The 11,750-nt window shown below is 51.6% G+C and overlaps 3 protein-coding genes across 3 annotated transcripts; 2 read left to right on the plus strand and 1 right to left on the minus strand.

Annotated features, from left to right (window-relative positions):
* Nucleotides 1-29: 29 nt before the first annotated feature.
* Nucleotides 30-2,723, minus strand: BROUX77_005503 (uncharacterized protein; the record flags this gene model as incomplete). Its single annotated transcript, XM_073750384.1, has 3 exons — nt 30-1,001; nt 1,109-2,484; nt 2,540-2,723. The coding sequence occupies 3 exons, from the start codon at nt 2,721-2,723 to the stop codon at nt 30-32; spliced, it is 2,532 nt and encodes an 843-aa protein (XP_073604389.1).
* Nucleotides 2,724-7,332: 4,609 nt separating this feature from the next.
* BROUX77_005504 (uncharacterized protein) lies at nt 7,333-8,556 on the plus strand (the record flags this gene model as incomplete). The annotated part of the gene is made up of 1 exon (XM_073750385.1): nt 7,333-8,556. One exon carries the CDS (start codon nt 7,333-7,335, stop codon nt 8,554-8,556), a length of 1,224 nt encoding a protein of 407 aa, XP_073604390.1.
* A 50-nt stretch (nt 8,557-8,606) lies between these two features.
* Nucleotides 8,607-11,078, plus strand: BROUX77_005505 (uncharacterized protein; the record flags this gene model as incomplete). Its single annotated transcript, XM_073750386.1, has 1 exon — nt 8,607-11,078. One exon carries the CDS (start codon nt 8,607-8,609, stop codon nt 11,076-11,078), a length of 2,472 nt encoding a protein of 823 aa, XP_073604391.1.
* Nucleotides 11,079-11,750: the final 672 nt, after the last annotated feature.

Raw genomic sequence — 11,750 nt, forward strand, 5'->3', positions numbered from 1 at the left:
TCTAGGCGATGGGGTTTACCAAGCCTCCATCATTTTCCCACGGTGCTCTCTACTAGCTCGCGGTACATGGCCTTGACGTCTTGCACGTCGGCCCTCAACTCTTCCACCAATTCACTCTTCTCGCCCAGCATTTCCAAAGTCGTTTGATACCGCGCGTTTACCTCTTTCACTTCAGCTTCCAACTCCAGGACCTTTGAGTTAGCCGTGCGAGTATCTTGTATTTCCTTCATGAGGGCCGATATTTCAGCCCGGGCCTCGTCTCGCTGGCCCGCTATCCGTACCATTTCTTCTCTGGAAGCCACCTTTTCAGTTTCAAGTCGTCGGACAGTGGCACTCAGGCGGTCAACAAGCTGGATGGAAGGGCCGGCAGCCACTGTTGATACAGACACCATGTCGTTGGTGAGATGGTGAGGAGATGTAGGCCGCTCGTTGGAATTAAATACATCAGAACCTTCACCAATGCCCATAGACGGACTCAAGGGCTGGTCGGCAGAAGACTCCGCCAGTGACAGAGCTGCCGAGTTAGAGCGAGCGCCAGTTGACAAAGGGGGAGCACGAAGGGTCCATTGCGGCGTCCCCCATCTGGAAGATGGGCGCTCGGGATCGAGTGACTGGGAATTAGCCACAGATACTTTTCGAAGCTTAGTGTTTGGCGTTGATAAGCTATCAAGGCTGAACTGGCGACTTTGAAGAGAAGACTGCGGCGAGTCTGGTCGCAGAGAGGGCGTAGAGTGCATTTCTATACCGGTATTTTCATCCACAGGGTGCCATCTCTCAGTAGGGGTTCGGTCGAACGACGCCTGCCACTCTTTTTGTCTTTGCTCCAACTCTAATTGAAGCTGGGAAACGGCCGACTCCTTGTCCTTTAGCTGTAGTTGGAGGGTTTGATTTTCTTCCTTGAGCTTTGAGAGTAGCTCAAGATTGTCAGGTTGATCATCAACGGTAACTGGATTAGACTTTAGTTCGGCAATCTCTTGTTCCCGATTTTTCAAACGCACAGTCTAGTTGTTTGGCATTGTCAGCAAACGCAAACTAAACACTGGCTGGGGAGGATGGTCCTGCATCCTAAAACTAGGCCACCTCCAAATACCGGGGAGAGTGCACTTACCGACTCGCGGACTTTCTTTCGCATCTCAGATTCACGTCGAGTGGCCTCATCACGCTCCTTCTCAAGATTGGCTACACGGGCAAGCAAACTAGATTCAATTCCTTGCCAGTTTTCATTTGCGATGGAATACTGAGTCTGGAGTGTCTCAACTTGGCGCAACATTTTGGCGTTGGAGTCTCCAGTTGATATGGAAGACACCTCTTCCGCGTACACCCTGGCAGCCTCGAGTTTGGCTTCTAATGCGTGGACTTCCTTTTTGAGCTCGGCTTCGACTTTTCGGTTCTTGTCCAAAGCTGCGTCTAGTTGAGTCTTCAAGTCGGCGATTTGTTTGTTTGCGCGTCCACTCGCCAAGTCTTTTTCTATTTTCATGGAAGCAACAGTGTCTTGCAAGTCCTTAAGCAATCGCATGTCTGCCTCTGATGTCTTCGTATTATGTTCATTCGAAGTTGCTTCGCGGGCATCCACCAAGGATTGGATCTTTGCTCTGAGGGTTTTTACTGTAGTTTCTTTGGTCTCCAGTTCAAATTTCAGCTTGAGAACCTCCGACTCTAGACGATTGATGGTAATTCGTGTCTTTTGGATGTCTTTTTCAAGCTCATTATTGCTCTTAGTAGCAAGCTGGAGACTAGCCACTTGGGATTTTGCGGCTTGAAGCTCGATCTGCAAAACTGCTGTTGCCTTGTCCTGCTCAGATACTCTCGTTCTAAACTTCTTGATTGCTGTTCGGTTCTTTTGATCTGTCATTGAGAGTTCTTGGCCTTCTTTGATTAAGAGCGCAATCTGTCTATCTTTCTCGGCTAGCCGTCGTTCAATGCCTTCTGGGGATATGTTGCCGGCAGATTTTTCCGAGTCCTGCAGGACATTCTCAGTCAAGAATTTTATTTTCGCGGCCATCTTATCAATTCTTTCAATGTAGTCGTTGATCTCATTTTGATGTTCGTTCCAGGAGACAGTAGCCTCCTGAAGCTTAAAAGACTCATCGTTGGCAGTCACTGCCACATCATCTGAAAGAGTAGCGTGTTCATTCCCAGGGGTAGAACATGGGGTTTGGCGTGCTACATTTTCCAAATCTTGTTCTGTCTGTGCTGATGGATCTGGGTGTGTATGCGTATCTGAAGATGGGTCCTGTATAGAAGAAGACTCGCCATCCAACTGTGATGAAGCTCCCGAGCCTGTTGATGCTTCAGGCTTTGTAGCATCATTGGTGTTGGTAGGTGGCTCATTGGGTGCTTGTTCGGTTGACTGGGGAGGTTGAGCATTATCGTTTGGCTCGAGAGACATGGACGTTCGGGGAGATGATTTGGCTGCTACAGCTTTGGCAAGTCTCTGTTGAAGCTTGTTGGTTTGTTTGTTGGCTGGCGTGGACTGAGACGGTTCTGGGTTTGAGTTGTGTGAGGACAGTGTACTTGAAGGAGAACGATGGGTACATACGTGGAGCCGGCTTTGCTGTAGCCGCTGAGGGCAATGGGGGAGACTGTTGTTTCGAGGCCGGGGGATTTTGTGTTGACGGAGCGAAACCCTCTTCATCAGCCAAGATGGTATCCAGACGAGCCTCCACGCCAGCAACAGCCTGCTGTAAGAATGACCCCCATCCCGATTTTCCAGTTGACGCCATTGCGTCACAAAAATATGGTCGAGTTCGATCTTTCGGCTATCCGAGACAGAGGCGCCCGGACGTTTTTCATAAAAAAGAACGGTGAAGAGAGGTTGTTTGTAGATAGTAGGAAATCGAGTAGTTCGATTGGACTTGGGACAAGCTCCAAGTTCTAGAAGCTCGTGGCATGGGAGCATTTCATAATGAGAAAGCTCAGCCCAGGTCGCTAGGGTTAGCCACAGCCATCAAGGGTTATGTGTGGTAAAAGGTTACAGCGAGCAGGGAAATAGGGGGTATGTAACTAGCTAAGCTACCAAGTGGGGCCAAGGCATGTCGATGACTCAGCAAGTCTGGTGCCGTGAATGGCCCGCGATCTCACCCTCAGTCGAGATTCCAGCACACCCCAAACCCACGATCGTTTTTCATCGACTACATTACTTTGAAAATGATTGACAAAGGCTATCAACACCATTTGGCCTCCTGAGGCCTTATCCCAATGCCGGGGCTGTCAGAATCTTTGTTCATCTGAGTATGTTCGATCCACCATCAATTCTACAACTGCCGCTTAGCTAGCCGTTGATGATCGGCTTGCATTTGAAACGGTGTGCCAACAGTGTAATTATCCTTTCGCTCTTGACTGACCAAATGCCAGAGGACACAATTGAGATTGAAAGAAGAGAAGCTCGACAGTTATCACGACCCATAACCAAACGAGACAAGACATTGGACTAGCATCGTCAACACAGTTCACCCATTCAATATGCCACAGCAGACGCGCCAACTCATTGAACAAAAAAAACCTTGAGGACAACGCGCCAAGAACTCGTCTTTTCCTTCTGGTCAATCTGAAAAATAGGTTCCACAGGGGAATTCGCTGTGAACTTTGACGCAAAGTACCACGGCTCTGCGACCCTTGAAGCGACAAACTCTTTGCCGTAGCCGTTCGTCTCCTAGGCGCAATAGTAGGCAATATTGGAGTTGCTATATTCCTAGAAATATCATTTGACAAGTGCGCCTATGATATGTGGAAAAGACTACGGCTTCATTCATGCCGGTACGGGGAATGAAGACTCACAATCGTGTTCATGAATCACCAACTTTGCGCTACAACACGACTGTGACGATAGAGAAGTCTTGAAGCCACAATAGACCCACAGATGCTACCGCGATGTCTGACGGAAAAGGCTAGAGAACGGGAGGTGCGCTGGACGAATGCTGTGAAACACAAACTTTGGCCTCGAGTAAACATCTCCGATTTACGAGAATATCCCTTCGCGTGGGTATATCCCTTCGCGTGGGTTGGAGTACCAAAAAGCGACCATTCGGGCCAGCTTTGTCCTTCATATGAGGGCCAGCTCTCCGCCCAAGATAAATCTACAACACCCGTGATTGACGACTCGGATGGACTACTATCGATGCATGAAAGCAGGCATAACCATGCTATTGGCAGCCAATACGGATATTGACGAAGAGGCGACGAAAACCAAGAGCATAATGCGGGTGGTGTTGCTAAGGATACCAATTGCAGGTGCAGCCCGACTTTCTTCTTGTGAAATTTCTTCTAACTGCTACACGAGGCAGTGCTTGCCCGTACACTTGTTCTCCCTTGGTCAGTGCAAGTAAATTCTACTACATCCTACCAAGAGCTTTGGCCATCAGTCTCGTCAAGTGAAGTCGCTGGCTTGATGCTTACACAAACTGAACTGCCGCGAATAAGATACACACGGCCGGATTATCACCTGCCAAGTCACCAGTAGTCGGCTCGCCAATAGTCAGACCTTCAATAGCTCCAGCTACAATGTCTTGGGCGTTGTTGATCCGACATCAGCCACTAAGCAAAGTCTAGTTGATATCGCTCCAAACCTAGTAGCACTGATGGTCTTGTCCATGGGGAGCTTGGACAAGCTCTAGACGTTCGCGAAGAAAGAATTCCGCATCGTTTTGAGTTGCTCTGAGAACCTACTTCTTTGCATGCACTTCTGTTATCTATTAATATTGTCTGACGTTCTGTAACCTAGCTTCTTCAGTCAAGGACCTCAGTAAGTTCCCACAGTCACTTTACTGAAAGGTCATGAGCCCGGGTACTTATCTGCGACAACCTGACAGAAATCTCCGGCTACACTTCTGTCCACCAGTGTTATCAAAAGTCTAACAGCGTCTCCAAGGAACATCACCGTCTACGCTTCCGATATTCTCGAGCGTTCAAGCATCCTTCGGACCAAGTCTACACATTGTGACTACCTCTGTGTAGCACTTTATCCTCCACTGGCCTTCTCTTGAAGAAATTTTCCCATCTTGACAAATCTTCCGTCGCTGTATCTCAACTCTTCTCTGCGATATTCATCCAATATTTTGTTGGCACCACACACGAAAACTCTCCTGGAAGAAACCCTGTCTTTTTAAGGTTACGCCGTTATATTCTTCAAAATCGTTACACCTCTACTTTTCTGCACTTCTATCGTCCCCCATCATCGCAAAAATGAACAACGTTCAATTCCCCGTACCGGTCTCATGCACGTCTGCACGTCCAACGACCACCAGCTTCACCCTGATTGGCGTGATGAGCCCATTGAGCTCTCATCAGACCACGGTGTCTCGGAGTACCTCTTTGCTGAAAATGAAACTACCGAGGGGTCCTTGCTTGCCTTACTAAACGGCGGCAACACCATGGGACGTGCGAAACGTTGGTACTACTTCAGGAAAGGGGGATAAGAAGAAAAAGGAGAAAAAGAAGAAGGGCAAGGAGTGCAAATGCCCACGCCATCCCTACGCAAAGCATTCCGATGAGGACTGCTTCAACCACCCCAAAAACAAAGGAAAGAAGCCTGAAGCCGCCCAGGACAAGTCTTCTGACAACAAAAGCTCGAAAGAATTTGATTTTGACCTGGGCAGAGCTATGTGCATCCATGTCAATGTCAAACTTTGATGGAGGTGACCCTATCCATCCAGACCTGGGGTTCGTTGATTCGGGCGCGTCCTTCCACATGACTGGTGACCGGTCTGTTCTCCAAAACTACAAGAACTCTTACATGAAAGAACACAGTGATCATGTTCTTTGGCTCAAAGGCCCTACAATGAGCTTATCGCCATCTGGATACCTACATCCATTCCATCCGTTTCGATACTTGTGTTAAATATATGACGGAGCTCCCAACGTGGATTCTAAGCCAACAACTGCCCTATCGGGGGCCACGCTAATATTGCCTGCGCTCAAACGTATTGCAAACAAGGACTAACTTCAAATTTACAGAGTCACGGCCCGAAAGGTTCTGGGTTTCATCAGGTACCCCCAAACCGTGCTATCTACTATGGAATTAAGCTCCATTCTATCACATGACGTCTTTAGAGCTGTGGACTCCCCTCCCGCGGATTAACGAACCCCTCCACCTTGCGGCTAGAGACAAGATATTTAAATGCCTGGACCTCCGAGCGGCCTACCATCTGGTTCGTATCAAGCCCAGACATGTATACAAGACAGCCTTCGGACGGGACGCGTGACATTTGAGTACCATGTCATGCCCTTTGGCCCCACCAATATACCACCGCTTTATCAATGGTTTCTCCCGTGTCTATGCCCCTCTCTTTGAACTTACGAAGAAAAACCACTCCTTGAACTGGACTCCTACCTGCAACATTGCGTTTGAAAAGCTTAAAACTCTCTTTTCTTCGGAACCTATCCTCAAACACTTCGACCACACTCTCGATACCGTGGTCGAGACCGACGCATCCGACAAAGTCGTCTCCGGTGTCATGTCTCAATACCATAAGACTGACAAAGGCGATATCCTTCACCCAGTGGCTTATTTCTCGCAAGAAATGAAGTAGGCGCAATGCAACTACGGCGTTGGCGACAAAGAGCTTCTGGCCATTGTGGAGTCCTTGAAATCCTGGAGATTCATGATTGAAAGCCTCGAGAAGCCTGTTCTTGTTTTGACTAACCACAAGAACCTAGCGGTTCTCAAGAATCTCTTGGCTATGAATCGGCGACAGATGCGATGGGCTGTGGAACTGAGTGAAGTTCCCTATATAATATCATACCGCCCCGGCTCGTTGAACTCGAGAGCCGACGCCCTTACCCGGCGGTATGAGGATCTACATTCTACTTCTTCTGGTGCAACCGATGAACCAATACCAATCATCCCGGCAGACCGTTTTATCGGAACACTTTCTTTGGTGGATAGAGTAAAAACGGCTTTATCCACGGACCCATGGGCTAATGAGTTGATTGTTGCGCTTAACGGCTAGGGCCCACGCCCTAAAAATATTGACCTCGGTGTTTGTCGTCTTGATGCCGATGGTTTCCTTTACATCAAAGACCTTCTTTACTTACCTGCGGGCGACCTCCGAGTGAACACGATCATGTCATGCCATGATACGATGCCCAGTGGACACCCAGGCCGGAAGAATACTTTTGAACTTCTGGCTAGGGAATACTAGTGGTCACAGATGCGACAAGATGTAATCCAGTACGTTCGCAACTGTGATGTCTGCCAGCGAGTCAAAGCAGCGCGACACAGCCCATATAGCCTTCTCAAGCCTTTGGCGATTCCACAAGCGCGCCGAACTTCAGTTTCTCTTGATTTCATCACCGGCTTACCGCTATCCAATCCAACGTTCCTGTAACCGTCACATGTCCTACCGCGTCCCCCCTCAAGACCCTGACTCTGACTCTGACGCTGCTTCTCAAAACTCTGTCTTCTTTGACCCCGCCTCGCCTCCCGCAACAATGTCCAACCCCACTGTCCCCGGCCCGAGCAACGCAGGCCCCTCCATGCAAGACTTGTTCCAAGCCCTCCAGACCATGCGTGAGGAAAATGAACGTGCGCAGCAACAACTGCGCGAAGAGTTCTCCCGCGCGCAACAACAGCGGGGCCAGGAGATCGCCAATCTCCAGGCCTTTGCCTGCGCTGCCACTGCCTCCCCTGCTCCCCCCGTTCTTGCTACTCCGTCCGTCCCCGTTGCCACAGCTGACGCCTTTGTCAAACGCCCCAAGCCCAAGATTCCCGACATTCCCCTGTTCAGCGGCAAGAGAGCCGAGTACCGCGTTTGGGCCATGTACGCCCGCCAAAAGATCGCGCGTGACGGTCCCTCCATCGGTGACGATGGGGATCAGTACACATATCTTTTTGCCCGTATGTCCACCGAAGCCCAGAACCTTGTTGCTGTTTACTTTGCCCGTGGCCTTGAGATGGGCTACACCGCTGCCACTTTCCTCGCATACCTGGACAGAATGTTCATCGACCCGTATGCTGCCGAGCGCGCCTCCACGCAACTCCAGAACCTCCGCCAGCGGGATAACGAGCCGTTCGCTCTTTTCCTGCCCAAGTTCGAGAAGTTGCTCGGCGAAGCTGGTACTGACTCCGACCGTGCCAGCATCTCTATCCTGCGCACCGCCCTCTGTCCAGAACTGCGTCGGGCCATGGCGAACCCGAGGACGGATTACACCTACGAGGATTACAAGTCCGAGTTGTTTACCGTCTCTTCCAAGCTGGAGGAATGCAACGTCCTCGAGCGTTCTTCCAGCAGGATAACCCCGTCCTTCCCTGCCAACCCTGCACCTGTCCGCCACCCCGACGCCATGGACTGGACCCCCACCATCACCACCACGGCCCTGAAGCCATTGACCGACGAGGAGCGCGAGCGCCTTCGCCGCAACCGCGCCTGCTTCCGCTGCCGGCAGACTGGCCATCTGCGCCAGAACTGCCCGCTAAACTTTACTCCTACTACCACTGTCCCTGTCCGCTCCGCCAACCTTTACCAGCCTGCTATGCCGACCCCGGCTCTGCCTCTGCCTCTGCCCGCGCCTGCGCCCACGCCCGTGCCCCGCGACATGTCGGGAAATGGAGAGCTCTAGGCGAACGTCGCCGTCTAGAGCCCCAAGGAGAGAAGATCGCTCGGGAGGAAATGGGGGCTAGGGGTACTTATATAGATGTTGTTCTAAATAAAACTTGTTCTACCTCTGCCTTCGTCGACTCCGGTTGCCTGTGTCTTGCCACTGTCTCTCCGCGCACCGCTACCCGCGCCCACGCTGCCATCCTGCCCATCTGCCCTCGTCCAATTGCTCAAGTAGTTGATGACCGAAATCCACCCGTCATAGACCAAGTTGCTGTCTTCGATCTTGGTCTCGGAGGATTGGACGAGAAACTCTACGCCTACATCGTCCCCGGTCAGTCTGAAGACCTTATCCTCGGTCAAGGATGGATTGCCAAACACGATGCTTCCCTTCGCCCCGCGCAAAACGAAGTATTCATCCGCCTGCCCACGCCTCTTCGCCTGACTACAACCACCGCTGACCCCAACGTTCTCCCCGTCTCCGCCCGCGCCATCCGTGCCTTCCAGTTGAGAGCCCGACGCTCTCCCAATGTCCGCATTTTCTCCGCCACGCTCCATGACATTGAGAAAGCTCTCAAAGCCAAGATCTACACCGACCCCCGTGCCAACTGTCCCGAGTGGCTTCTTCCCGTCATCGACGCCTTCGATAGGAAGAAAGCTTCTGAGCTTCCCCCGAACCGCCCTGGAATTGATACAGAGATCCGCCTTAAACCAGGCTTGTCCCCGCCCTCGTGTCCTCTGTACTCAATGAGCCGAGAAGAACTGCTGCTCCTCCGGAAAACCCTCTACGACCTGCTGGACGCTGGCTTTATCCGAGCTAGTAGTGCTGAAGGCGGTGCCCCCGTCATCTTCGTGAAGAAACCTGGTGGTGGTCTTCGTTTTTGCGTAGACTACCGTGCCCTGAACAGCGTCACGGAGAAGGATGGTTACCCGTTACCACTGATCAACGACACCCTCCGTGATATTGCTGCTGCCAAGTACGTTTCCAAAGTTGACGTCATCTCTGCTTTCCATCGCCTCCGTCTTAAAGAAGGCAGTGAAGCCTACACGGCCTTCCGCACCCACCTCGGCGCGTATGAATGGCTGGTCACCCCTTTCGGTCTCACTGGTGCTCCTGCTGCGTTCCAACGTTTCATCAACCATGTTCTCTCCCGCTGGCTTGGAATATCCTGCTCCGCTTACCTCGATGATGTAGTGATTTACAGCTCTGACTCCCACGAACACCACCGTGACCTTGTCCGTCAGATCATCCGCGCTCTTGGAGATGCTGGCCTGCAACTTGATTGGGACAAAAGTGAATTCGAATCCCCGTCCATCAAGTACCTCGGCTTCATTGTTGAACCCGGCTCCGGCATCCGTGCAGACCCAGACAAAGTCAAAGCCATCCAGGAATGGGAGGCTCCCACGTCTGTCCGCGGAGTCCGTAGTTTTCTTGGGTTTGCCAACTTCTACCGCTGTTTTGTCCCCGAATACTCCACCGTCGCTGCTCCCCTGACTCTGCTGACCAAGAAGGACCAACCCTTCAAGTGGGAAGACGAACAACTCCGTTCGTTTGAAGCTTTGAAGAAGGCCCTTGTCTCTGCCCCGCTCCTTGCCACCTTTGACCCTGACCTCCCCACCATCGTTGAAGCCGATGCTTCCGGCTGGGCCCTGGGAGGTTCCCTCAGACAGCAAGGTGCTGATTCTCTTTGGCGTCCCGTTGCCTACTTCTCGCGAAAGCTTAGCCCAGCGGAAGTCAACTATCCTATCCACGATAAGGAAATGTTGGCCATCCACTCCTGCCTCCGCGCCTGGCGCTCCTACCTCGCTGGCATCCCGTTCGAAGTACACACCGACCACCAGAACCTTTTGTACTTCCAGAAGCAAAGAACCCTGTCAGAACGCCAACGCCGCTGGGCCCATGAATTGTCCGAGTTCGACTTTCGGTTAATTCATCGACCCGGCGTTACTCAAGTGACCTCCGATGCCCTTTCCCGCCGCGACCAAGACCTGCCCCAAGACCTCTCCGATGAACGCCTCCAGTCCCGTGTCCACCAAGTTCTGCGCCCTGACGGGCCCGACTTCGTCATTGCCGCCGCCGTTTGGGCTAAAGAGCCTGACAAAGACCCTGAAGGAACCCTGACCCTCGACCACGCTGCCCTAGATGCCCCTTTTGCTGACCCGGAACTCCAGACCCTCTGGCACTCGGCACTTACCCGTAACGAACGTTATTGGCAAGCGCGACAAGCTGTCCAAGAACAAGCCCGCTCGTTCCCCAACGAGTGGGGCCTTCCTTGGCAGATCAGCGAGTGTACCCTCGACTCCGCCACCCGTCTCCTCTGGCGTGACCGCCTGTGGATCCCGTACTACGAGCCCCTTCGCACTCGTATCATCCAGCAAGTCCATGACTCCACGCTTACCGGTCACCCTGGAGGATCAGCAACCCGTGATCTAGTCAGCCGCTCCTACGCTTGGCCTGGCCTCTCTGACGATGTCCGCCGCTTCGTTGGTAATTGCGACACTTGCGGTAAAAGTATTACGGATAGGGCCCGAAGAAAGAATTAGGGTTCCGGGTACAGCCAACGACTCGGGACAATGATAGGTTCCTGAGGTGGACAGTCGGGCCTGTGGAGGAAGACGTCAGTTAGACAGAGTGCTAAGACGTATGGTCGGTTGAGATGAAGAGGCAACAAACAACGTAGATGGCTATTCGGAGAATAGAGCGGCACAAAGAGGAAGGAGGAGGAACAATCACACACTTCAAAGAAGAAGAAAGGTTGAACTGCAAAGAAAGCAAGAACAGAATGGTATAAAGAAGAAGAAGAAGGTAAGCAAGTGCATGTGATTGTTAAGCTTGGAGAACAAGAGTAAACCTGATCAACTCAGGGCAGGAGACGACGATATTTATGTTGTCGGCGCTCCTGACAAAACTCTGTCTTCCCAAGCTAGAAACAATCAACATCTAACTACGAACAAAAGATAAGTCTCGTGTAAACAAGACGTAACAGGTTCGTAACAATCGAACCAGATAACAACCCCCACCTAAGCACGCAATGGCAATTGCAACAAGAAAACTCCGCAGCAGCAGAACAACGTCTATCAGAGCACCCGTGCTCAGCACATCCCACGACAACCTCATATCCGTTGATCAACTCACGATCTACACAGACCAACTTGCGCCATAAGCGCATCTTCATAGGTCGCCGACCTTCGGCGTTGTGGAAAAGAAGAATGGGG

Source organism: Berkeleyomyces rouxiae (genome assembly GCF_048999995.1).
Source record: "Berkeleyomyces rouxiae strain 22BRR77 chromosome Unknown BrBRR77_ptg000005l, whole genome shotgun sequence".
In the NCBI taxonomy this organism is placed as follows: Eukaryota; Fungi; Ascomycota; class Sordariomycetes; order Microascales; family Ceratocystidaceae; genus Berkeleyomyces; species Berkeleyomyces rouxiae.